Here is a 22,580-nt window from a genome sequence, read left to right as displayed (position 1 = left end):
GAAAATAACAAGACCAGTACATAAAAAAGAATAAACTAGAGACCTTTATGTAGTGAGATTTCTGTCTGATTTGTAAATGATGGGACGAGTTAAAACTAGGATGCAAATGAACACTTCTTGTACATGCTCGTCTCCCTCATGGTCGAGCATATGATATCCTGCGTATTCAACGACAAGAATGCTGTAACGACGTTATGTCACTGTAATCTGAGGACATAATTTAAAAAAAAAACGACTCGATCAAAAATATTAATATTTCCGGAATGCTTTCAAATTCATTTGAAAAAGAATTCTTCGAGTCACGTGCCTAATATGTTGTAAACTTAACAACGTGTAAGAAAGCGCCGCCTTGAGTCAATCACGATAACTAATTTGTAAAATGGTAGTCGATTTTGGGGCATAAGGTGACGTGTCCGTATTTTTCTTAAATTTGGGCAATTATCTTACAATATGAACGCATTTAAACGTGACAAGAAAGAAGAGGAAGATGGTAATTATAACTTATGATCATTCAAAGCATTAAACTCTTAAAAGTATATTAATAATCATGGAGCAAGAGAATGTCAGCATGCGACCTGTTTGACAGATCCTCAAGTATTTGTTAGTTTATCTTTAAAGTCAAGTATTAATTTATGAAACAATATGAATCCTCCGGTTCTAGAATACATAAGTTATGTTCATTTTATATTAACGTAGTTCTGTTTCTACACTTCATCCTGCAATTTGATAAGGGCAACTGAATTGCATTGATAGGAAATCAGGAGCTGCATCCTTTTCTTGTTTGACAATTTAAAGTAGTATTTTAGGAAAATTCATACTTTGCATTAATAGCATTTTTGTATATGTTTGTTAAGGAGGAGGTAATCCATTTCAAAATATGGAGAAGACTACAGTTCTACAGGAGGCACGTACATTTAATGACACTCCAGTCAACCCAAGAAAGTGCGCTCATATTTTAACTAAAATCTTATACCTGATAAATCAAGGAGAGCAATTGGGAACGACAGAAGCTACGGAAGCTTTCTTTGCTATGACAAAGTTATTTCAATCACGTGATGTTGTCTTGAGACGATTAGTCTACTTGGGAATTAAAGAGTTAAGTTCAGTAGCAGAAGATGTGATTATAGTCACATCAAGCCTGACGAAGGATATGACTGGAAAGGAGGACTTATACAGAGCTGCTGCCATTCGTGCTCTTTGTACAATTACTGATGGTGGTATGTTGGCTGCCATTGAGCGATATATGAAACAGGCAATCGTAGACAAATCCCCAGCAGTATCCAGTGCTGCCTTAGTTTCCTCACTGCACTTAACCAGTGTTTCTGGAGATGTTGCTAGGAGATGGGCTAATGAAGCACAAGAAGCATTAAATTCGGATAACGTAATGGTCCAATACCATGCGCTGGGTGTATTATATCAGGCTCGTAAGTCTGATAAGCATGCTGTGACCAAACTGGTCTCAAAGCTGACTAGAACCAGTTTAAAGAGTCCTTATGCTGCATGCATGTTGATAAGGATGGCTTGCAAACTACTAGACGAAGACGAAGGAGCTGGAGAGCTTTATGAATTTGTAGAATCATGTCTGCGCCACAAATCAGAAATGGTCGTTTACGAAGCCGCACATGCTCTTGTCAATCTGGGTAGAAGTGGAAGCAGAGAACTTGCATCCCCAATCAGCGTACTGCAACTATTCTGTGGTTCTCCAAAACCAGCTTTAAGATTTGCAGCTGTACGAACACTGAATAAGATGGCTATGTCTCATCCAGCTGCTGTAACAGCCTGTAATCTCGATTTAGAGAACTTAATAACAGATTCCAACAGGTCAATTGCTACCCTGGCGATCACAACACTCCTTAAGACTGGTGCAGAAAGTTCAGTAGACCGTCTTATGAAACAGATAGCGACATTTGTTTCTGAAATCTCAGACGAGTTCAAAGTGGTTGTTGTACAAGCTATAAGAGCTCTTTGTCAAAAGTTCCCTCGGAAGCATGCCGTCCTGATGAATTTCCTGTCAGCAATGCTCCGCGACGAAGGTGGACTGGAATACAAAGCAGCTATTGCTGACACTATAATAGCTGTGATGGAGGGTAATACGGAAGCTAAAGAAGCTGGTTTGGCTCATCTCTGTGAATTCATCGAGGATTGCGAACACACATCCCTGGCAGTTCGTATACTTCATCTTTTAGGACAGGAAGGTCCAACCTCAAAGCAACCTTCACGCTACATCCGTTTTATTTACAATCGTGTCATTCTCGAGAGTGCGAGTGTCAGAGCAGCTGCAGTGACAGCACTGGCCCACTTTGCAGCTTCCTGTCCTCCTTTACTCCCAAATGTCCTGGTACTTTTGTCTCGCTGCCAATTGGACTCTGATGATGAGGTTAGGGATCGTGCTGCTTACTATTGTGCTATTCTTCAACAACAGAATGATCCCACTCTCCTACCTCTCATACAGCCGCCTCTTTTATCTATTCCAAGTCTTGAAGGAGCTTTGCGAAATTACATAAGAAGTTCTATGGATCAGCCATTTGACATCTCACAGGTAGTTTGCTGTTGTCGCCTATTTAAAAGTGTCATTATTACTGTATTATCATTAATTGTAATGTTTTGGAATTTCCTACAGGTACCACCAGCTCAAACGGTGGAAGAACCTACGCAGACAGAAATACTTTCTAATATCAAGCAGCAACCTCGTTTAACAAGAGAAGAAAGTTTCATGGAGAAACTCTCACAGATTCCACAGTTGGCTACAGTCACTCGGGACTGTCCACTGTTCAAATCTTCCGCAGTCTGCGAATTGACAGAATCTGAGACAGAATATAATGTGAAATGCGTCAAACATTCGTTTGCCAATCATCTCATTCTTCAGTTCGACTGTTTGAATACTCTTACCGACCAACTACTAGAGGATGTCAGAGTGACAGTCGAACCACCAGAAGGGTAAGTTTTGTTTGATATGAAGTACATTATACGTTAACCTGTAGAATATATTTTTTTGTATAGTTATACACTCATTGGCGAAATACCCTGCCCTCGTTTGGCGTATAACGAACCTGGAACAACTTATATTGTATTGGAGTATCCTAAGGATATTCAAGCAAGTGTTGCCACGATTCCAACTACCCTTAGATTCACAGCACGTGATTGTGATCCAGCCACTGGTATTCCTGATGCTGAACAAGGATACGATGATGAGTATATGGTAAGTAGTGCTGCAGCGTTACCTTAGTGGTATAACTTTTGGAACATTTATTAAGTCTATTTTATGTAGTTGGAGGATTTGGAAGTGACTCTTGCTGATCAAATGCGAGGCTCCGCTGGTAGAGGTTTGGACTTCAGTGCTGCTTGGGATGCTGCAGCAGCACGGGGTTTCTCTGAGCTCGAGGAGACCTTTGCCTTAGGAGCATCTGTCACTACCTTAGAAGCAGCTGTACGAAGTCTTATCGGTTTCCTTGGACTTGGAGCAGCAGAACTTAGCGATCGCGTACCATCCGGTACCGTTGGACACACTCTTCTACTGGGTGGTGTCTTCAGAGGGGGAAAGCAAGTACTCGCCCGGGCGAGGTTAGCCTTAGCGGACGAACAAGTTACAATGCAATTATCTGTTCGATCCCCGGATCCCGATGTTGCTGAACTTATCACTTCCTCCGTCGGTTAAGAGAACCTGTGTTAAATTCAGTATTGTTTCTCTAAGGATGGATTCAACAACATTGTCTGAACTGCACACTTCAAGTAAAATGTACAGGGATACCTATGAAAACACCATTCATAGACCATTTACAGAGCTATATTAGGTACTAATCGAACTATAAATAAAGATGTATTGATTAAAAGAAGGGGATCTTAATAATCCCTTATATTTTAGATTGTAATCAACCCATGAAATTTTTAGCAACTAACTTCTGTTATCGCTTGGGACTACGTTGATTTTACCTACTGAGCAATCTAATTGGAAAACTCCAATTAGTTTCACTTTAACGGATCGATTACAGTTCTACAAACTGCTAAAAACCATACCTATATAGGTGTAATGAGATATTTCGTCCGTTACTGGCATGTGCGGGTCTTTCATCGATCTTCAGCGTTCTGAATCGTAATAGAAAGCTCAAATCTCTTATTAGAAACGAGAAATTATTTAGAAGGACCGGAGGTTATTCCATTTTCAAAATAACCTTATGTGGTAACGTCGGAGTCAGATGGAAAGTGATAGAGTTTTCGATTAGGTCGACATTTTTTGCACCGAGTGTGAGGTGTAGATCTCTTGAGTGCAAGCTTTGCATTGCGCGAGTGTCACGGGGTGTACTCAGTAGGTAAGTTAACTCGTAGTTCAGTGTACACTGAAAATTTAAATCAAACATAAGAAACTTCGCATGAGCCTACTGGTCCCTTCAATCAAATACGCTCGGAATTACACTATACACCCGGTGTAATCAATTAAGTCAAACGAAAAGTATTAAATTTGTTGGTATAATTTTAGTATTGCGTTTTCCATCTCCCCTGTAGGTGGTCTGTTCTGTTTCTCTACGGCAGTTTCGCACGTTGTTTGATATTGTCTTAAAAATGGCTGCCGTATTGGATGAAGTCGGCAAATCTGCTGAGAAATTGGTAGACGAGGAAAAGAATGAACTAGTCCAAGAGGAGGACGAGGGTGGTGCATCCGAAGCTTCTAAGAAGAAGAAGAAGAAGAAAAAGAAGAAGAAAGCTGGTGCGGTGTAGTGTATTTTCTGGGGTGTTTCCCTTGGGTTTCCAGCCGCTCACAGACAGCGTGTTTTCGAATTACTATATACGAATTTAATTGGGAAGTCCACTATTGAAGAAGGTTGTGGGGTCATTGCCAGATCAAATTCATTTGGAAGCCGAGAAAGTTTAATTTTAAATTATGATAAAATTAAGAATTTTTTGTGGGATCGGTTATAGGTTATTGTTGCAATTCTATTCTATATTCGTAACAAAGGTCGATGAACGACCAAGTTTTATGCAAACATTGATTAGATTAATGTAATGCCTAATGTCGACTTATTGTTTTTTCTAGGTTGCTTAACCAAGTTAGAAAGCTAAATAATCTGAAATAATACTATTGACTAAATGGTCTATGTAGGATTGAATGTATAAAGTAATTGTTGAACTGAGAGTTTGTATTCTTATTTCATTCGAATTGGTTATTGTAGGTGCTGGTGAAGCTAGTGCAGATATTCCAGAAGGAGAAGATCCTAAAGATGAAAATAAAGCAGCTGAAGGTATTATTGTAATGCATATCCTTTAGTTTTCTATTAACAATGATAAAAGTTTCTAAATAAGAGTAGGTTGTTTTATATATTAAAGAAGTGATGGCTAAACTGTAGAATACAACTCCTTGAATTTAGCTGTGGATTTTTTAGTTTTTTTAACATGTCCTTCAAACAGGAGTCGTACGCAGTTCGACCAAAGTAATATTTATTTTGTGTAAATTCTATTTAAAGGTCCTTCTGAAGCTACTGAAAATGGAGGAGAACCTGAAGAGGCTAAAAAAAAGAAAAAGAAACGTAAACCACGTGGAAAAGGTGCTGGGATCAAACAGCAAACAAATCCCCCATCGATTCCAGTCTCTGACTTATTCCCAGATGGGAATTATCCTGAAGGACAGATAATGGATCATCCTTCCACAGGTCGAGTAGATGATAGAACAGCCAAAGATCGTTTTACCAGTGAGGAAGCTCGTGCCCTGGACAGGATGCACAATGATATTTATAATGAAGCAAGACAAGCAGCTGAAGCTCATCGTCAAACAAGACAGCATATTAAGAACTGGGTGAAACCAGGCATGACCATGATTGAAATCTGTAATGAACTGGAAGACACTGCCCGCAAACTCATTGGCGAGGATGGTCTTAAGGCTGGACTGGCTTTCCCAACAGGATGTTCTAGAAATCATTGTGCTGCTCATTACACTCCTAACGCAGGCGACACAACAGTTTTACAGTACGACGACGTAACCAAAATTGACTTTGGTACTCATATTAATGGTCGTATCATCGATTGCGCATTCACCTTGGCATTTAATCCAAAATATGATAAGTTAATTGAAGCTGTACGAGATGCCACAAATACTGGCATTAAAGCTGCAGGAATTGATGTTCCACTATGTGAAATCGGTGCGGCCATTCAGGAGGCCATGGAATCCTATGAAATTGAGTTAAATGGAAAAACTTATCAGGTATATTAATGACAAAAGATCTATTAGCAAACAACAATTAATGTCAATTGGAAATGTATCATTCTTGTTTTTTTCTAATTTTTTAGGTGAAATCCATACGAAACTTAAACGGGCACTCAATCGCACCGTATCGCATTCATGCCGGGAAGACAGTGCCGATCGTGAAAGGTGGTGAAGCCACAAGAATGGAGGAAAATGAATTTTACGCTATCGAAACTTTCGGCTCTACAGGGAAGGGAGTCGTGCACGATGACCTGGACTGTTCTCATTATATGAAAAGCTTTGATGCTGGATTTGTCCCTCTACGACTTCAAAGTAGCAAGTCTCTTCTGAACACGATCAACAAACATTTCAGTAAGTATAGACCTATAAACATTGATTTGTTAGAAAGTGTGAAACACATGGGATGATGCGTGGCGATGAAAGACAAGGGATAAAAAATATCTCAAAGAATGTGTCTACTACGGAGAAGAAAAAATGGTTATTATTTCTTCATTTTTCCAGGTACTTTGGCATTTTGCAAACGTTGGCTAGACCGTGTGGGTTGTACGAAATACCAAATGGCGTTGAAGGATCTCTGCGATAAGGGAGCAGTGGAGCCTTATCCACCTTTGGTAGACATCAAAGGATGTTACACCGCCCAATTCGAGCATACCATTGTTTTACGTCCAACTTGCAAGGAAGTCATTTCCCGTGGTGATGATTATTAAATACCTGCCCAAATATAAAAGATCATTTGATTGCAAAGCAACTTTACTGTCATGGCGATTGGGCATTTCGCTATATATCCAAAGGCATGTGGCATGAGGGACGAATCTTATAATAAATTGCGTATTACAGTTTAACCATTCTGTCCAGTGTCATTGTTCATCCATGATGATTAAGGAATGAGTTTCAGTACTGTTAAGAGCTCAGTATATTAATGCCAGCATTTAAAAACAATCGCTCTGGCATTGAAGTTGAACCACAGGACCCATCTTTGAACCTTTCGGAAAAGTGTTTCTTTTTAAATATATTTCTGCAAATACCTTTTGATTTTTATTCAACCTTCGTGACTTTTCTTTTTAAATTCCCATGCCAATGCTTTATTGACAATCATATGTCAGAGTGGCAGCTACAATCTATGTCCAGAATGTTACATCGCTCGGGTTTTATCACACAGCCAATGGGCGTAGCCGCCGTATAGACATTGATAAGGATTTCATAAGATCTTTATTTTCATTATATATGCAGCTTTTTTTTAAAGCTTTCCATATGCAGAAATTTATGAATCCACTAATTACAGGGTTAGGGTGCAATAACATTAGGTATTTAAAGCTAGCATATTATTAAATTAATATAGTACAAACATGATTCTGACAATGGAAGAGTTCACATAATAACGAAGGCGGACATTTTCACTTCTAGAACTGTTAATCTCAATGACAAATATTTAGGTACATTTCACGTGGTCCCGGATTTCACAAATATAGTTAAATAGGGCACTGACGATTGTGTGATTGTGAATTCTTATTTTAAAAAAATAGCTCGAACGCGCTTTGCATCACTCGTTACATCTGCCTAATCACAGGCACGGCTAATCATTAACTGGACAAAATACCAATCGATGAAAGAGAGAGAAATATATTTTGAGTTCAATCCAACGAAATGGCCGACATGAATATCCTAATCTATTGATAAAAAATCTGGAATCTCTAAGCAGTGAAAATTAGCGAATGATGATAGCCAAACATCGACAAGGAGAAAAAATAAAAATAAAATGACTCAAATTCTTCATCGAGTTCCTCCAGAGAAAAAGGTGGTGCCTTAATAATAATCACGCAGGTCTATAGTCTTATATTTATATACACAGAGTCCTGGATCATTAGAGGTAAAAACATGAGAACATGAAAGCATCAATCAACAATCATCGACAACCTCGCGATTGGATAGTTACTGTTTTTTCTCCCTTATCATCATCGTCATCATCATTCAGATACAAGGATATAAAATTTTCTTTGTCAAGGCTTTCATCCTTTACTGAGAATCCACGCGAGTCCTTAATTTCGCTCTGGCCGTAACCAGAGGATTTGGCGCTTCCGTATGCTGCGATTCTTCCTGTCAAATATGATCAACCATTGCACGTCATTAAATACAAGATTTAGTCATGAAACAAACTGAAAGAAAACTATTGATTACCGTTAGCTGAATATGCTTTGCTCTTTGCTCTATCGCTCTCTGTAACGCCGTTCTTGGATCGTTCTTATAATACTCTTCCCGGTGTTTCTCAGCCTCTTTCCTCGAAACCGCCTCCCGGTGCCTGTCCAGGGCGCGCTGCAGCTCGCTCTTCTGATTCAGTACGTTCTTTCCCCTATAAAAGAAGACACAGTGACGAGTACAGATAAACAGTGACGTTACTCCAGAACTTTCACAAAAAAAAAAACGAAAAAAATAGACCCAGAGAATACTCAATAAACACAAATAACTCACACTTTCTGATTGAAGAGTAACTCCCTATGGAGATCTTTGTGCTTCCCAGATACCATATAAGGATTGTACGGTTTTCTAGGTAGTATCAAACCATCTGGCCCCATGTGAGGAGCTGGTGGCGGTGGTGGCGGACCTCCCAGAACAGGGGCCATCTCCTTTCCTAAGCATAACAACAACAAAAAATACATAAGTAAAGTCATAAACAATATTTACAGCCAAGCCATTAACGATAAACGCAAATCCAATATCACCACTAACAGATAACATCTGTTCCTAGACTCTCACCCTCTAAAAATGCAATCATCGCCCTGACGGAGCTTTCCTCCTCGCACATAGCCGCATAACAAACTAACCGTGCCAGACCAGCAGCATACCAGAGCAACGGTATCAAAGAAGTTGCAAGCTATATATTTCTGCATAGGGCTTCCTGTGACTAATCAGATCAATTTCACGTCTACACCGTATTCGTGCATACATATATTGCATCCCAAGGTGACAGAAGTAAATACAGTTAAGGACTAAGAAGACAATGAGTCTGTCAATAGGTCACGTGTCCTAGAGTCAAAGCGAAAGCTCATTAACTTTCGATTACACGTCAAAGCGTGAAACACGAGCGAATCGAAAGATCATTGAGAATTGTCTAGATGGGTACAAGCAAGTTCCATTAGAAAGGAAACGGTCGACGATGCTAATACGTAGATTTTCTTGCCGATTGGATACAGTCGTAAACTGGTGCTTCTTGTACCATGAATTTTTCCGAGTAAATTAGTTTCATGGGATGAGGAACCAATTATTAATTTTTATATATAGTTATACGATCAAAAAGAATTTCGTCTTACGTCTCATTGGCGCGCATCGAAAGTTCTTCACTTTCTCATCGTACTTAGAGATAAACCGACGTCGGTTGTGTAGTCGTTATGAAACTTTCCGTGCGAATGCACCTTTATTCGTGGGATGGATCGTTAATATGACGAGGGATATAATATACGTATATAGAACCATGTACAATAATGTTTACTACCGTATATAAACCAAGTGTGAGTAAATAGAGACGCGCTTCGGTGGCATTCCACAAATTGTCATGCGCCACCTGGACAAATTGGATGTTAGGGATATAAGAAAGTGCAAAGGGAGACAGAGAGAGAAGCACGTGCTCGAAATTACTCGTCGTGACGCTTCACGCAGTGAGAAAGAGAGCGAGAGAGAACGAATGAAAAAAAGTATAAACAAATTGGCAAATGACGTAGAGACGTGAAAAGATATTTGCAATTATTCGTCATTCTGTATCATTAATCATGAATACCATATGAACAAATTAAAACGTGCAATCTGACGTAGCTGTAGATAAGGTCTGTTTACGTGTATTATCTTGAAAGTAAAATTCTTAACGGATACTATACACTGCTGTCATTAAATAACTGTCGGACAATAATAATTCTTGCGCTGTACTTTTCTCATTTTCTCTAAAGAAACATTAAGTGACACATTGGAGAGTCGATGAGGATATATTCTATATGACTTTAAAAAGCGTTATACATGTATATCTATATATACAGTCCGTATACCACTTACACCGGATATCCTTTGTGAGAACTGGGAGAATTTCGTAATTGTGATAATACTTGCGGCCAAGTTATTGTAATTATTAATCTCAAGGTCGGTTGTGGCGTGGAATCTATTTTAGTCTAGAAGTAAGAAAGAATGAGAGAAAAGGTGTGAGAAAGAGACCTTGAATTATAACCATAACGTTTTATCCATTATTGAGAAAAGGTATATTGTTATGTGTGTGTGTGTGTGTGTATATATATAGCTTCGTTATTTTTCCTCAACGTAATTATCTGATGGCCTCCTGAGTGTAAAGCTAACCTAACTTTCCTACAGTATAACTGCAAAGTATAATGGGGCGGACTCAGATGATTTGGTTTTACGAGCTGAAAGTGAAATTTCCAGTGGTAAGTACAAATCGACCAGTCAGTCATCCTTTGGTATATTAATTAACGCGATTCACGTATAGTTTGTTATCGCTGGACCTTCTTTGTCTTCCATATTGTATCGTTAATGACGTCTATTTTGAATTACAAAAATGCTTCTAGGTAGGTCTGTCTTGAACAGTATTGCGTCTTAACTGACGTGGGAACGAACTACGTAACTCGCCCGCGGAAAGAGAGTCCCTTTTGCTCTTGGAATTTAATTGGATAAATTAAGATAGTTCTGCCGCGCACAACGAGGGAATGATTATCATTGTACTGCTGTAATAAAATGCATTCGAGCAATGACTCACCGTTTGACAAACCGTTGCAGCTGTCCAAGTCGTTCTTCACGCCGTTAGTGACCACCTGTAGACAAAATATAATGTATGTATTATGGATATTAGAATAAAATTCTTACAAGCTAGTTGATAGATAGGAATTAATGTGATTAAGACGGATTCGATTTGATCTTACAAATCTAAGGATCAAGAGTCACGCTTGAGAATTCAGAATAACGACGGTACAGGCTAATCTAGATTGAATTCTACAAAATTATCATTTCATCTGACACTGAACGAGCCTAGTACTGTTATACACGAGTTGATCTTGAATAAGACAAGGAATAAACAAGGATCCTAAGCAAAGCAATTTTACTGTTATTCCCACACGCATTACAATAAGTGTCCTAAATTTTTGCATGACTCGTATATACGTGCCAGGCATTCACGAATTTTCGACTAGTTATTCTGTACACAGAGCTACATAGTAAAGTTAAGCGTTTTATTTCCTAGACTTTCTTAGTTACCGTGCGTTTTTTTATTTCTCTTTATAATATCAACGTCAAACATGATTATCTAAACGTTCACTATGTTCGCCGCCGTACAATTTGGCTACTGACAAAAGATATGAGAAATGAAAGTTTGTGATGAATTATACTCTCTCTCTCGCTCTCTCTCTCTCTCTCTCTTTCACTCACTCTAGTCACTTATAATTTCACTGGAACCACACTGAAGTTTATAAAAATAATCAAGAACTTTATAACACAGTCACGATAGCATCAAAATCTTATGAAATTGATAGGATCAAACAGGATTGAAGAAGCAAAACATCCATAACAGACATTAACGGCTGCTCCTGCAGTTCTGCACTTTACCTCGTTCATCGTAGGAAGTCGCTGCTGTTCGATTTCCATATTTAGCCAATCGATTCCTATATATAATTTTCTACACTTAGATTATTCGTGAGTACTTAATACCCAGTTCAATACTCTATACTGTACAGCCAATGTGTTTAAACACGTTAAAACGATACTAGGAAATAACGTACCGCTGTATGACAATTGAGAGTGGGACTCATATGCATAATATAACATTGCCTGAAGGCCCGGAAGGAAGTGGAAAGTACCAATATTTTAATCTAAGGGGACTATCGCGTGTGTGAATTCGTTGAAACCGTCATAGCTTACACGTACGTTGATATACGGACATTTGATGTCGAGGAATTCGATAAAAGAAGTAATCAGATACCATACAAAGTCGACGTAAGAAACGAGATAACTAAATTTCAAGAAGATAACTAAAGAAAGAACGAATTCTCTCAATACCTGCTGTATTATATTCCAATAATGTTGAACGCAGCACGAAATTCACGATACACAATAATATCTAACAACGTCAGAAATAAATGATCTTCCAATTCCGACAAATGGCCGTTAGAATATTTTTAAATAATTCGATATGTACTCCTACGCGCATGCGCACTTAGTGTCACTTCACTTTTACAAGAGGTAAACAGTAATATATTTTCTTTTTTGGACTTCCTTCAAAGCTAATAACGAACGTTCTACACCTTTCGTAATGATTATGAGTTATTGTATGATACCTCCGTTCTACCAGGAGGACGCTCCCGACTGAGCAATAGCACAAGCATCAGTGACAAACATTCGACACGACAAGTTACTCATCAGCTATGTGACCTATGTTCTATGTAACGGGTCCCGTCTCTTATATTCTTCGCGCGTCTCTTTTTCTACATATAGTAGCGTACATTGATGTATTCACGTACGACCGAGTTAACGCAGAGAATTATATGTATATGTAGCAGAAGACAACGTGTGGCAACGAGTAATGGACGTACACCCCAGCTGTGTCACATCCTAGTTCCTGGAGTCTCTCGTTTTAACAGGACGATGGAAGGTCGTTTTCAGGAGATAAACAAAGTATGTACTGCGTAGCTGTAGCTTCCACGACAGCAGACGAGCCACTGATGTGAAGCTACTGAAGAGACTCATCAAGAAAACGTGCTCTTTGAAAACCACGAGGACTTTCACTGCTGTTCATAATCTGAGTATCTGACTCAATCGGTTGGTATACCGACTGGGGAGCATTGCCGAAGGTATACAGTAGCGTTCACAATGACGAGCTCACTTTTTTATTGAAATTTTTTTACTGTTTAGTTCACTATTGCGTTGCATATCTGTCGTTTCATTTTGACAGCTGGGGTGAAACAGTTACTGACCTTTGCGGTTGGCCAGCATGTCGCTTAACGGATTTTCTAACCCTCGACCGGTTTGACTTGTACTCAGGGTATGGATATAAATAATTTTTTTTTGTAGTTAGGATTTCTGACTAACGTTGTGGGAACTCCTTAAGGTCCTACACTCGGTAGCTTTCCCCATGACAAACAGCTTCTCCCAGCCACTGTCTATTGTTGTCTATTGGTTTATAAATCTCGCTAGGTGTGAACGGATGGCGTTGTATTCGTGCTGGTAAACACTTGCTATACAAGTCGCGTGCGTTTTAGTGGAACTGTGAATAAGAATTGGAGTAGCATAAAGATACATATTGAACAAGCCTACCTACGTGGTATAGCGAGAAACTCCTAAGGACAAAGTTAACGACTCGACTATAGAGTCGAATATGGTTATCCTGCAGAAAGTGAAACGTTACAGGATACTGTGCAATTATTATATATTTATAGTGACTATAAAAACATATAATAATAGATCGGACTTATGTCTTGGTCCTGGAGGCACTGTATGAAACGCAACGTTTCATGCCTCACGTCTCGCTGATTAACGAAGTCTAAAAAACCCGTCAACAACTAGCAATATACTATACTTTTTATTTTAGATTTCTTTGCTGTATACTTTGGATAAGGAAAAACTACATGCTTCCTGATTACGGACATGGTAAACCTGAATCGCAGCTGCACAGTAAGAACTCGGTGAAATCTCGGCTCTTGTTTTTCGTTAAATATCAGTCTGACATTCAGCAACCGCCATAACTATTTGCACAGACACACACTCTACGCGGTATAGTACTAAAGTAGCATGTCACTATAGGTATACGCAGTATAGTATGACTAAAGAAAAACAATCTTATGCTTGAATCAGATCTGTAACTTCTTCATCCAACCATATGGCCAGACAGAAAGTCTATCAATCAATTATTCCCACGCTTCAGAATCGATTGGCCTCTATAATACAGTAAGTAATAGACACTTCACTATGAAAATTATTATAGCTTTTATTCACCGTTGAATCCTACATTTTGCATTACTTTGTACTAGGTTACCAATCCTACCGGGGTTACGGGATCTAGTACCTCAACTAACCCGTTTGGGATTCAATCGGCGTATGAAGACCGGTAGATCGTCTTTCTCATTCCCACAAGAACAAAAACATACCAAGAATTTTCCCACAACAAGTGCACAGATCGAGTCTGACGGACTGAAGCCAAAAAAAAGAAACAAGATAAACTCCAAAGCATTACCTCCATGAATAGATTGAACAGACGGCTCTGCGAATAACGATGACCCAATTGCTCCGTTTCATAAAAACAAGGCGAAATCGATTATTACACAGAGACGTTATGCAAAGGAACCGATTTATCTGGCGACTGGTAATGCCGTTAAACACGATCAAGTCTCATTAGACGATTGCCTGTAGCGCCAGTCAGGCCAACTGAACTCTGGTGGCACACAGCACAGGGCAGCTCGTTGTTTGAGCGCAACGCGAGAACGGCAAATTCTACTCTTTGAGATAAGACTATCTTGTTTTAATTATTTCACGGACGAGAGACACTGGCGTTTGTTAGAAAAGATCGTTAGAGTCAACGAGCATTGAGCTACTGAAGCTGATCTCTGCTACCATCAGAGACTACCCACGATGCTTGATGTACACTTTTTTGATCCATCGATTAATATGCAACGTAGGGGAAAGCTGTAACCGGTCGAGGGTCATCCATATCATTCTGAAATGGGGGATGTAGATAGATGCAAGAGGATGAGTTCATTGCCCGGCATAGCGAATATAAATAACGAATGGTGTATATCCTATATTGGATTTCCTTTCTGATCCAGTGTAGCATTTATAATTAGTAGAGGTTCAGTCGTGAGCATCTCGGTTATTTCATTGTTTGATTATTTTTTTCTGCTCACCAGTCTAGCCCTTTGTTTGACTTTAGAGTGCACTTCGGTATTACCGGTATATGGGATATGTGAAATTGTACTTATTCATTGAGGCATTTGGCCTCGAGCATGTAATACTTGTGTATATATGTATACGGACTATATAATATGAGATCTGGATTTGAAATTCTAGTACGAGGAAGCTGATTATTTTCAATAGCCAATGGTACTTAAGTACGACACTGTAATGGAAATTAAAATTGCGTGACGCCGAGAATTCTTATTGTTTACATAGTTTTCGTATCGCATCCACGTGGTTATCAGATAAATGAAGAATGCTGTACCTATAGGAATTGCACGTGGAAAGTGATTAATTGCTTGGCAATCGCACGCTGTTTACTGCGCCTTATATTAAATATAGTGTGGCGGATTTTACATAGTGATAAAATTATGTAAAAGCGTGGAACAGAAGAATTAGGTCGATTCTAGAAGCCATTACGGAATTAGATAATAATCTTCATATCGAAAAGCATGATTGATTCACTTAATGGATTTAAGCTTGATTTTTTATTAATGATATTTTTCTCTCGTTGCCTCACACTCCTAAGTAATTATATCAATTTGAACATTCGTCTGATTATATTTGTGGATAAAGGGAAATCGATTCTCGTCAAAAGTCTGGCAAGGCAGACCCCTCTGTTCAGTGAAGTCTCACAATGAAATTTTGTTATCTAAGAAACGTGACGGTAATACCAGTGAAACCGTGACAGTGAGGATTTCCGTTTAGAATTATCAGACTTTTCTGCCACTGAAGTTACGGGCAACCGAGCACGTATTACAAAGTCATAAGATATTTTTAAAAAATCAAGTTGGGAATTTTTTTTATAAAAGGTGACAGAGACTTTTATGAAAGGTTGAACAATAGTCGAATAACATGAGTTGTGAATTTCTTTTTTTCTTTTTTAAATTCTTTCAGGATGATGACTTTTAATCGGATCAAAGTTTACTTGGTGATTTTTTTCTATTCAAATACTCCGGTATTCCAGTCTCATTGGTATCTATTTCGCATCGCCTGGACGAGTTTGACAAGTGCTCAAACTACTTAATTTCACTATTTTCAATTTGAGTCACGTGTCCTTTGAATTGCGCACGCGATACAATGCGTTTCGTGTCACGACAAAGACTGTCGGGTGAATTTAAAACATCCCTGCTAAGGAAAATGTTTAAAGTACAGGCGTAAACATCGAACTGGGTCTGGAAGACAAGCTGCACCGCACGACTATGCACCGTTCGAATCCTAATGCTTCATTCACACCGAATCTCTGCGTAACTTCACTCCCTGATTTCAAGCGTTAAAAAGATATATGTATACAGATGGATATGATTAAAATTGAAGGATCTTCTCGCTTTACAGGAATTTATAAAGCTCGATTTAGCGTACAAGAATATTTTAGGAGCTATTTCAGTTAGAAAAATATTTTTCTTAAACGTATTAATTCAAAATGCTCGCGACAGTTCTACAACAAGGTTTTATAGCCACGTGCTGGTTTACAGAAATAATAATGATAATAACCGTCTTGTTTGTTTCGTTTCAAAGATAAATTTTCCTCAGTGTGAGTTCACTATTGCTATTTTCGACATGGACTAAAAAATCAGATCCGACCATATAGCCTCGGCTACGTGCAACTGGACTCAGGTAGTCTATCCGGTATGAACGATCCTTAAGGTTTGAATTCCGCACAAAGGAAGAAGATTCAAGATGAGAGGAACCTGCTGCAGAGCGTAGCCTGCATCCACACCTGAGCCTAATTCATCCTCAAGGTTTTCAAGGAGCATTCGGTGGGAGGTATTCCAGGAATCCGATGATGGATCTCTCCCGGCATCCGGGTTCTAATCACTAGGAAAGATAAAAAATGACAGAGGAACAATTTTTTAGAAAAAAAAAAAATGGGCCATAGGATGTATAGGTGTAGTAACAGGGAGCAACGTCATCTTACTGATTAATGAATGACGATCCAAAAGTATCCAGACGATGACTGTCTCCTTAACTAGTCATCAAAAAGTGCATCAGGAATTTCCTCATCCTTTATCTGAATTACCTGCAGGTCTACTACGTGGGTCTACCTACAGTACATATATGTATATGTATATACGTACAGGCAATAAGTTTGCATTTACAATAATGTTTACTTCAATGAAATTTTTTTGTTCTAACGTCTCTAATCGTTTCTCAATGATTCAATCGACCTACCTCCCTCGGGATTCTGCTCGACGAAGACACTTTTCCGAGGAACTCCTTCGAGACGACCTCACTGTTCTTGCTGACACAAGCGTTTTCACCAGAGAGTTCACTGCTCGCGTTATTCTCCCAGCTAGAACTGGTCGAGTCCTCCCTGCTGCTGGGACCAGTCGCTACTTCTGCCTGGCACGACGACTCGTCTCTTTTCAGCTGGTTCTGCTTCTTGAAGAAGTCCGGGTCGCTGAAGCACTTCTCCAGGCTTGAAGCCCTCTGTAGAGCGGTAGGAGAATTTGGCGTTGACTTGGAGCTCACAAAATCCTCCTTCAAAAGATTCTCAGTGCTCCTATCACGAATCCGTGGTGGATCCTGATCCCGGTATGTTCTACGTTGACTCTTGGAGATGTCGTACATCGCGTCTCAAAGTATCCTCAGTAACGAATCTTTCGATCCTGCAAGAATAATAATAAGTAATAATTATTCATTGAGGATATCAATTATATTAATTTTTTGTTTAATTACTTAATTGATCTTCCTACTCGGCTATCTTTGTATACATCTAGTATATGTATATATATGGACGAGCGAGCTCTGTAACAGTTGAAATAATTATACGCTCGATAACTCTCTGGCGAAACACTTTCTTATTTTAATTCTACTGTCTAGTCACTCGTAGTTCCGAGGGAAATGTCATAGCCGAGAAAGTTTAATTAATGCTAAAGGATTAGTTGACTATTTTATTATGCCGCACTTTAATATGTCAGAAAAATAAAAAATACTGATGTCATAAGGAATCCGGTATATCTGTCAAAATGAATGTACTTAATCGATTCATTAGCCGAAAGTATTTATACGATAAAACGTGCCACAGGATCTTATGTGCGATCAATCGTCGTGCATTACATAAACCGTAATTGATATTCAAATACGAAGAACCTACTTAATGCTTGAGTCGTAGCGGAATGAGGTGTCATCACGTTTTCCAGCCCAATAGAAATTCTTGTGTGGTTATAATAAATAATATGGCAGTTCCCACGTAACGACGTATAGATAAGGATTAGAAATAAGATTAAATCACATTTAAATATTATCACCCATACGTAAATGAGTCACATTTAAAAGAAAGAAATAGTCGTTGACACTACTTAATGAATACTGCCAACCGATAACAGGTACACGGATTATTCAATTAATATATGGAAGATCATCCTTGTAGAGGGCGTTAAATAAATTCTCTGATAAAATCCATACTTGATGTCGAACACGAATGCACCATTAATGTAGTCGATTTTTATTGTAAGGCCACATTTACTGCTAACTGTCCGATAACCTTGTTTCGATCCTGCCAGCTCGTATGCCCACACAGCCAGTACTAGGGCTACTATCTCTGGGAGGGCAAAATGCCCCATGCGTCATGCACCAGGACATCTGTCGCCCTTTTGCCGCGTCCCTTCTCTCTTATTTCTTCTCTCTTTTTATTTCACTTCCTTTCTCTATTTCTTTCTCCTTCTATCCATGACAGCCGTTTGGCCATTTCCCATAAAAATCCAACAGCCCCCTTGTATATATGTATACTGTACTGGGCCTGGCACAGTGCAAGTGGCCCAGCTGGGCTTTTGCGTGAACGGCCTCACTAAGGATTGCTTAACGCTCATGCGTCAATCGATGTAAGCAGATGTAAGAGGTTTGCCAGGGTAGCTAGCATAGGGCTGGATGCTTTGTTCTTTTACTTGTAAAAATGGAAAATTATTTATAAGATTAGGAAGTATCGCTTTGTAACCACTTGTGCTGGCAACGAACTGATAGATCCGCGTGAGAAAATGCTACAAAAACAAAAACATCTCGACGTGCGTGGCACATCTCTCCAGCGCAAGTGGTTAAATATTTTTTCTACTTATTTTTGTAGTATTAAGTAGTTGATGTTGCTGATTCTCTTCTTTTCTAGAAGATCAATATGTTGCATTGTATGATTGATGAGTTAATATGTATTTATAAATAAATAATTGTTTTGAAAATATTGTATTTTGGAATAAATGTTTCGTCTCTGAATTTCCGCAAAAACGGAAGTCTTTGCAGGTCACTAGAAATGGAGTATCCTGTATATTTTCATACAATTAAAGTTTTTATAAAAAGAATTTCTATTACCCTTCGATACTTTTAATGGCATCTTGTTAATTACTATTATATTGTCTAAAGTGGATTAATGGTTTCTGTGAAGTATGTATTGCGTTTTTGCGAGTAATTATAATTATAATATAATGTTTATGGTTTACAAATTGATTTCAGGAAGATATCTTAAAGTGGTATGCTGGCGCCATCGTGCGGTAAAAAATTTCTTCTGCGAGAAGTAAGTCTCTCTTGAAATCTCGAATAACCGGATCTCGCGCACGAGACTTGATAATCTGTGACATTCAGGTCATAGGCACCTCGGGTCCTTTTCTTCTCTAACCCCTCTTATTATCAAGGACTGCAAGAAATTTTTAAAGGCAGGATGCAAGCTAACCTTTGGAGTTTGATGACCGCATCTGTGAGAGTAAGTTAAATGATAATTTAGGTATTCTAGATGATTATCATTAAATTCAGTGATCATGCCATGTGATATTGGCCAAATTGTGGGTCTCCTTCTAAGGCCGTTGAAGGGCAACTGAATTTTTCGTTAACATCTCGTAAAAGTTACAGAAAGTATCACTTTTTCTTTATAAATTATTCATGCTAATATTTATATTTTACTTTATTTTATGTAACAGTTGATATCATTGTATCAGTATTGTGAAGAAGACCAAAGTAAATTTTGGGAATAATCATCCATACGTGTTATGTCACTTGCTAAATTTGAGTTCCGGAATTAAACGGTTTTTAATTGATTGTTATATACTATGTTACATTTTTTATTGATGATGGTACATTATATTTTAATGAAAAGAGTTGAGATACATAATTTAATTGATATTTTATTTTATTTCATTATTTATTGTATTTTATAATTTTTTGTCAGCCGGTATGCATCAAACGAGTTGTCAGTCCAGTACTCTCTGCTGCTCAGCAGCGAAGATATGCCAGCACTCTAGATGCAGATTTGGTTGTCATCGGTTCAGGTCCTGGAGGCTATGTCGCTGCGATAAAAGCTGCACAGTTGGGAATGAAAACTGTTTGTGTTGAAAAGGATCCAACACTGGGTGGAACCTGCTTAAATGTTGGATGCATTCCATCAAAGTCGTTGTTGAATAATTCACATTATTATCATATGGCTCACGGTGAAGATTTAAAAAACCGTGGAATCATAGGTATGTGGAATGATTGGATATACATAAAATAATTCATATATACAAATAATAACATTTTATAAAAATCCATGCAGTTAATTGAAAATTATACAATAACGATTTTTTTTTCATTGTTTTAGTTCAAAATGTTCAACTAGATTTGAACAAACTTCTCGAACAGAAATCCAATGTTGTGAAGTCTTTGACAAGTGGAATTGCTGGTCTTTTCAAGAAAAATAAGGTCGAATGGGTTAAAGGGCATGGCAAGATCACAGGCAAGAACCAAGTGAGCGCCCTGACACCCAGTGGTTCCGTGGACACGACAATCAACACTAAAAACATCTTAATCGCAACAGGCAGCGAAGTAACGCCATTCCCAGGAATCGAAGTAGATGAGAAACAGATAGTGTCTTCAACCGGAGCTCTTTCGCTGAACCCTGTTCCAAAGAGGCTAATTGTTATTGGTGCTGGTGTTATCGGTCTGGAATTGGGCTCAGTATGGCAAAGGTAATATTCCTCCTTCAAGAAAATTAAAATTCCAAGAAAGAACTGCAAGGATAATCCAAGCATTTGCAAAGGTTGGGCTCGGAAGTAACAGCTATTGAGTTCATGGGTTCCATCGGTGGTGCTGGTATGGATGCTGAAGTTAGCAAGGCTCTTCAAAAGATCTTGAACAAGCAGGGTCTCAACTTTAAACTAGGAACAAAAGTAACAGCCGCTACAAAGAGCGGTGGTGAGGTACAGGTATCCATCGAGGATGCTAAAGATCCCAGCAAGAAAGAGACTCTCGGTTGCGATGTTCTTCTGGTTTGCGTTGGTAGGAGGCCATACACGAAGAACTTGGGCCTCGAAGATTTGGGAATTGAGAGAGACGAGAAGGGAAGAATTCCAGTAAATAACAGATTCCAGACAGTCATCCCCAAGTGAGTATATCATTTCAGATTAGATGATTTATCAATGATATTAACAATAACTACAAATCCCATCAGTATCTACGCAATTGGCGATTGTATTCATGGCCCCATGCTAGCACACAAAGCCGAGGACGAGGGAATCATCACCGTCGAGGGTATTGCTGGAGGTAAATAAAATCTTACCTCTGTGATACAATAGTTAAACTCACAATTACATTACAATTTAAATGAAGGTGCTGTTCACATTGACTACAACTGTGTACCCAGCGTAGTCTACACGCACCCTGAGGTTGGCTGGGTTGGTAAATCCGAGGAGGATCTTAAGAAAGAGGGTGTCGATTACAAGGTCGGCAAATTCCCCTTCCTGGCCAACTCCAGAGCGAAGACGAATCTCGACACTGACGGATTCGCCAAGGTCTTAGCTGATAAAAATACAGATAAAATTCTGGGTGTTCATTTGATTGGACCAGCTGCCGGAGAACTTATCAATGAAGCAGTACTCGCTATGGAGTATGGTGCTAGTGCCGAGGATGTTGCGCGGGTATGCCACGCTCACCCGGTAAGTAAATGAACATTCAAGGTATTCTCGAAAAAATGACTTAATATCTAAATATTAATTTATTAAATCTCCATTCGGCAATTACAGACATGTTCCGAAGCACTGAGAGAAGCTCACCTCGCCGCCTATTTCGGAAAGCCAATCAATTTCTAAAATTTAGGAGTTCATTATAAATGACTACGAAAAAAAAAAACAAGAAAAGAAACGCATCGTAGACATCCTCTAGTTTGCGTCCTGACATCTAAGGAGATGAAAAATATACAAGGCGCCGCACTTCGTAAAGAAATACCATTGCACTGTCATTTTGACGCTATCGAAATATCTGCTGTAAATAAGAACTCGAAACTTATTTCGTGAGAAGTTTCGTTTTTAATAAGTGTACCATTATCTTATAAACATTATTGTATTTATTACAAATAAAATGAAAACCTATTTCGCCTTTGCGGGCATCTGGTCGCTCTATTCTGTCCGCAGATTTGTCATTTTTATTTAGCGCGATAGAAATTCAGTTACTATGTGAAAAATCGTATTGACCTGCATGTAAATTAAGCGATAATGATAATGTCAAA

The 22,580-nt window shown here is 38.7% G+C and overlaps 4 protein-coding genes and 1 long non-coding RNA gene across 7 annotated transcripts; 4 read left to right on the top strand and 1 right to left on the bottom strand.

The window, feature by feature from the left end:
* Window positions 1-56: 56 nt before the first annotated feature.
* LOC107273815 (coatomer subunit gamma) lies at window positions 57-3,833 on the top strand. Its single transcript, XM_015752352.2, has 5 exons — window positions 57-490; window positions 855-2,539; window positions 2,621-2,937; window positions 3,001-3,199; window positions 3,269-3,833. Exons 1-5 carry the CDS (start codon window positions 451-453, stop codon window positions 3,653-3,655), a joined length of 2,628 nt encoding a protein of 875 aa, XP_015607838.1. The 5' UTR covers window positions 57-450; the 3' UTR covers window positions 3,656-3,833.
* A 184-nt stretch (window positions 3,834-4,017) lies between these two features.
* LOC107273820 (methionine aminopeptidase 2) lies at window positions 4,018-7,218 on the top strand. Its single transcript, XM_015752361.2, has 6 exons — window positions 4,018-4,307; window positions 4,501-4,702; window positions 5,166-5,234; window positions 5,457-6,190; window positions 6,277-6,544; window positions 6,695-7,218. Exons 2-6 carry the CDS (start codon window positions 4,558-4,560, stop codon window positions 6,898-6,900), a joined length of 1,422 nt encoding a protein of 473 aa, XP_015607847.1. The 5' UTR covers window positions 4,018-4,307; window positions 4,501-4,557; the 3' UTR covers window positions 6,901-7,218.
* Window positions 4,711-5,128, top strand: LOC112495271. The gene is made up of 2 exons (XR_003061652.1): window positions 4,711-4,914; window positions 5,030-5,128. It is a non-coding gene; the product is annotated as an uncharacterized LOC112495271 (long non-coding RNA).
* Window positions 7,219-7,383: 165 nt separating the features above from the next.
* Window positions 7,384-18,921, bottom strand: LOC107273825. 3 transcript variants are annotated; one of them, XM_015752369.2, is made up of 7 exons: window positions 18,216-18,921; window positions 17,798-17,866; window positions 17,291-17,727; window positions 10,941-10,995; window positions 8,660-8,819; window positions 8,369-8,540; window positions 7,384-8,287 (listed from the first exon to the last, which is right to left on the bottom strand). In XM_015752369.2, the coding sequence occupies exons 3-7, from the start codon at window positions 17,687-17,689 to the stop codon at window positions 8,207-8,209; spliced, it is 867 nt and encodes a 288-aa protein (XP_015607855.1). In that variant the 5' UTR covers window positions 17,690-17,727; window positions 17,798-17,866; window positions 18,216-18,921; the 3' UTR covers window positions 7,384-8,206. The 3 variants fall into 3 exon arrangements, with proteins under 3 accessions (XP_015607855.1, XP_024946935.1, XP_015607857.1); XM_025091167.1 differs by lacking the exon at window positions 17,798-17,866 and having other exon boundaries at window positions 18,527-18,921; XM_015752371.2 differs by lacking the exon at window positions 17,798-17,866 and having other exon boundaries at window positions 18,216-18,920.
* A 723-nt stretch (window positions 18,922-19,644) lies between these two features.
* Window positions 19,645-22,484, top strand: LOC107273817 (dihydrolipoyl dehydrogenase, mitochondrial). Its single transcript, XM_015752355.2, has 7 exons — window positions 19,645-19,808; window positions 20,271-20,559; window positions 20,679-21,045; window positions 21,117-21,461; window positions 21,528-21,619; window positions 21,686-22,011; window positions 22,099-22,484. The coding sequence occupies exons 1-7, from the start codon at window positions 19,767-19,769 to the stop codon at window positions 22,162-22,164; spliced, it is 1,527 nt and encodes a 508-aa protein (XP_015607841.1). The 5' UTR covers window positions 19,645-19,766; the 3' UTR covers window positions 22,165-22,484.
* Window positions 22,485-22,580: the final 96 nt, after the last annotated feature.

This window comes from Cephus cinctus, unplaced genomic scaffold (assembly GCF_000341935.2).
Source record: "Cephus cinctus unplaced genomic scaffold, Ccin1 Ccin1_scaffold1847, whole genome shotgun sequence".
Taxonomy (NCBI): Eukaryota; Metazoa; Arthropoda; class Insecta; order Hymenoptera; family Cephidae; genus Cephus; species Cephus cinctus.
This window is presented reverse-complemented; position numbering and strand designations above follow the sequence as displayed.

What these genes read in the sequence shown, in the direction of transcription:
- LOC107273817 (XM_015752355.2), top strand. Translation starts at nt 19,767, where the DNA reads ATGCAAGCTAACCTTTGGAGTTTGATGACCGCATCTGTGAGA. An exon ending in TTGGGCTCAGTATGGCAAAG is followed by an intron (nt 21,046 to 21,116) that starts GTAATATTCCTC and finishes GCATTTGCAAAG; the next exon opens with GTTGGGCTCGGAAGTAACAG. An exon ending in TTCCAGACAGTCATCCCCAA is followed by an intron (nt 21,462 to 21,527) that starts GTGAGTATATCA and finishes AAATCCCATCAG; the next exon opens with TATCTACGCAATTGGCGATT.
- LOC107273820 (XM_015752361.2), top strand. Translation starts at nt 4,558, where the DNA reads ATGGCTGCCGTATTGGATGAAGTCGGCAAATCTGCTGAGAAATTGGTA. An exon ending in GAAAAAGAAGAAGAAAGCTG is followed by an intron (nt 4,703 to 5,165) that starts GTGCGGTGTAGT and finishes TGGTTATTGTAG; the next exon opens with GTGCTGGTGAAGCTAGTGCA. An exon ending in TGAAAATAAAGCAGCTGAAG is followed by an intron (nt 5,235 to 5,456) that starts GTATTATTGTAA and finishes TTCTATTTAAAG; the next exon opens with GTCCTTCTGAAGCTACTGAA.
- LOC107273815 (XM_015752352.2), top strand. Translation starts at nt 451, where the DNA reads ATGAACGCATTTAAACGTGACAAGAAAGAAGAGGAAGATG. An exon ending in AGCCATTTGACATCTCACAG is followed by an intron (nt 2,540 to 2,620) that starts GTAGTTTGCTGT and finishes AATTTCCTACAG; the next exon opens with GTACCACCAGCTCAAACGGT. An exon ending in GATACGATGATGAGTATATG is followed by an intron (nt 3,200 to 3,268) that starts GTAAGTAGTGCT and finishes TATTTTATGTAG; the next exon opens with TTGGAGGATTTGGAAGTGAC.
- LOC107273825 (XM_015752369.2), bottom strand. Translation starts at nt 17,689, where the DNA reads ATGTACGACATCTCCAAGAGTCAACGTAGAACATACCGGGATCAGGAT. An exon ending in CGAGCAGAATCCCGAGGGAG is followed by an intron (nt 10,996 to 17,290) that starts GTAGGTCGATTG and finishes TTTTGTCTACAG; the next exon opens with GTGGTCACTAACGGCGTGAA. An exon ending in CTGCAACGGTTTGTCAAACG is followed by an intron (nt 8,820 to 10,940) that starts GTGAGTCATTGC and finishes TGTTATGCTTAG; the next exon opens with GAAAGGAGATGGCCCCTGTT.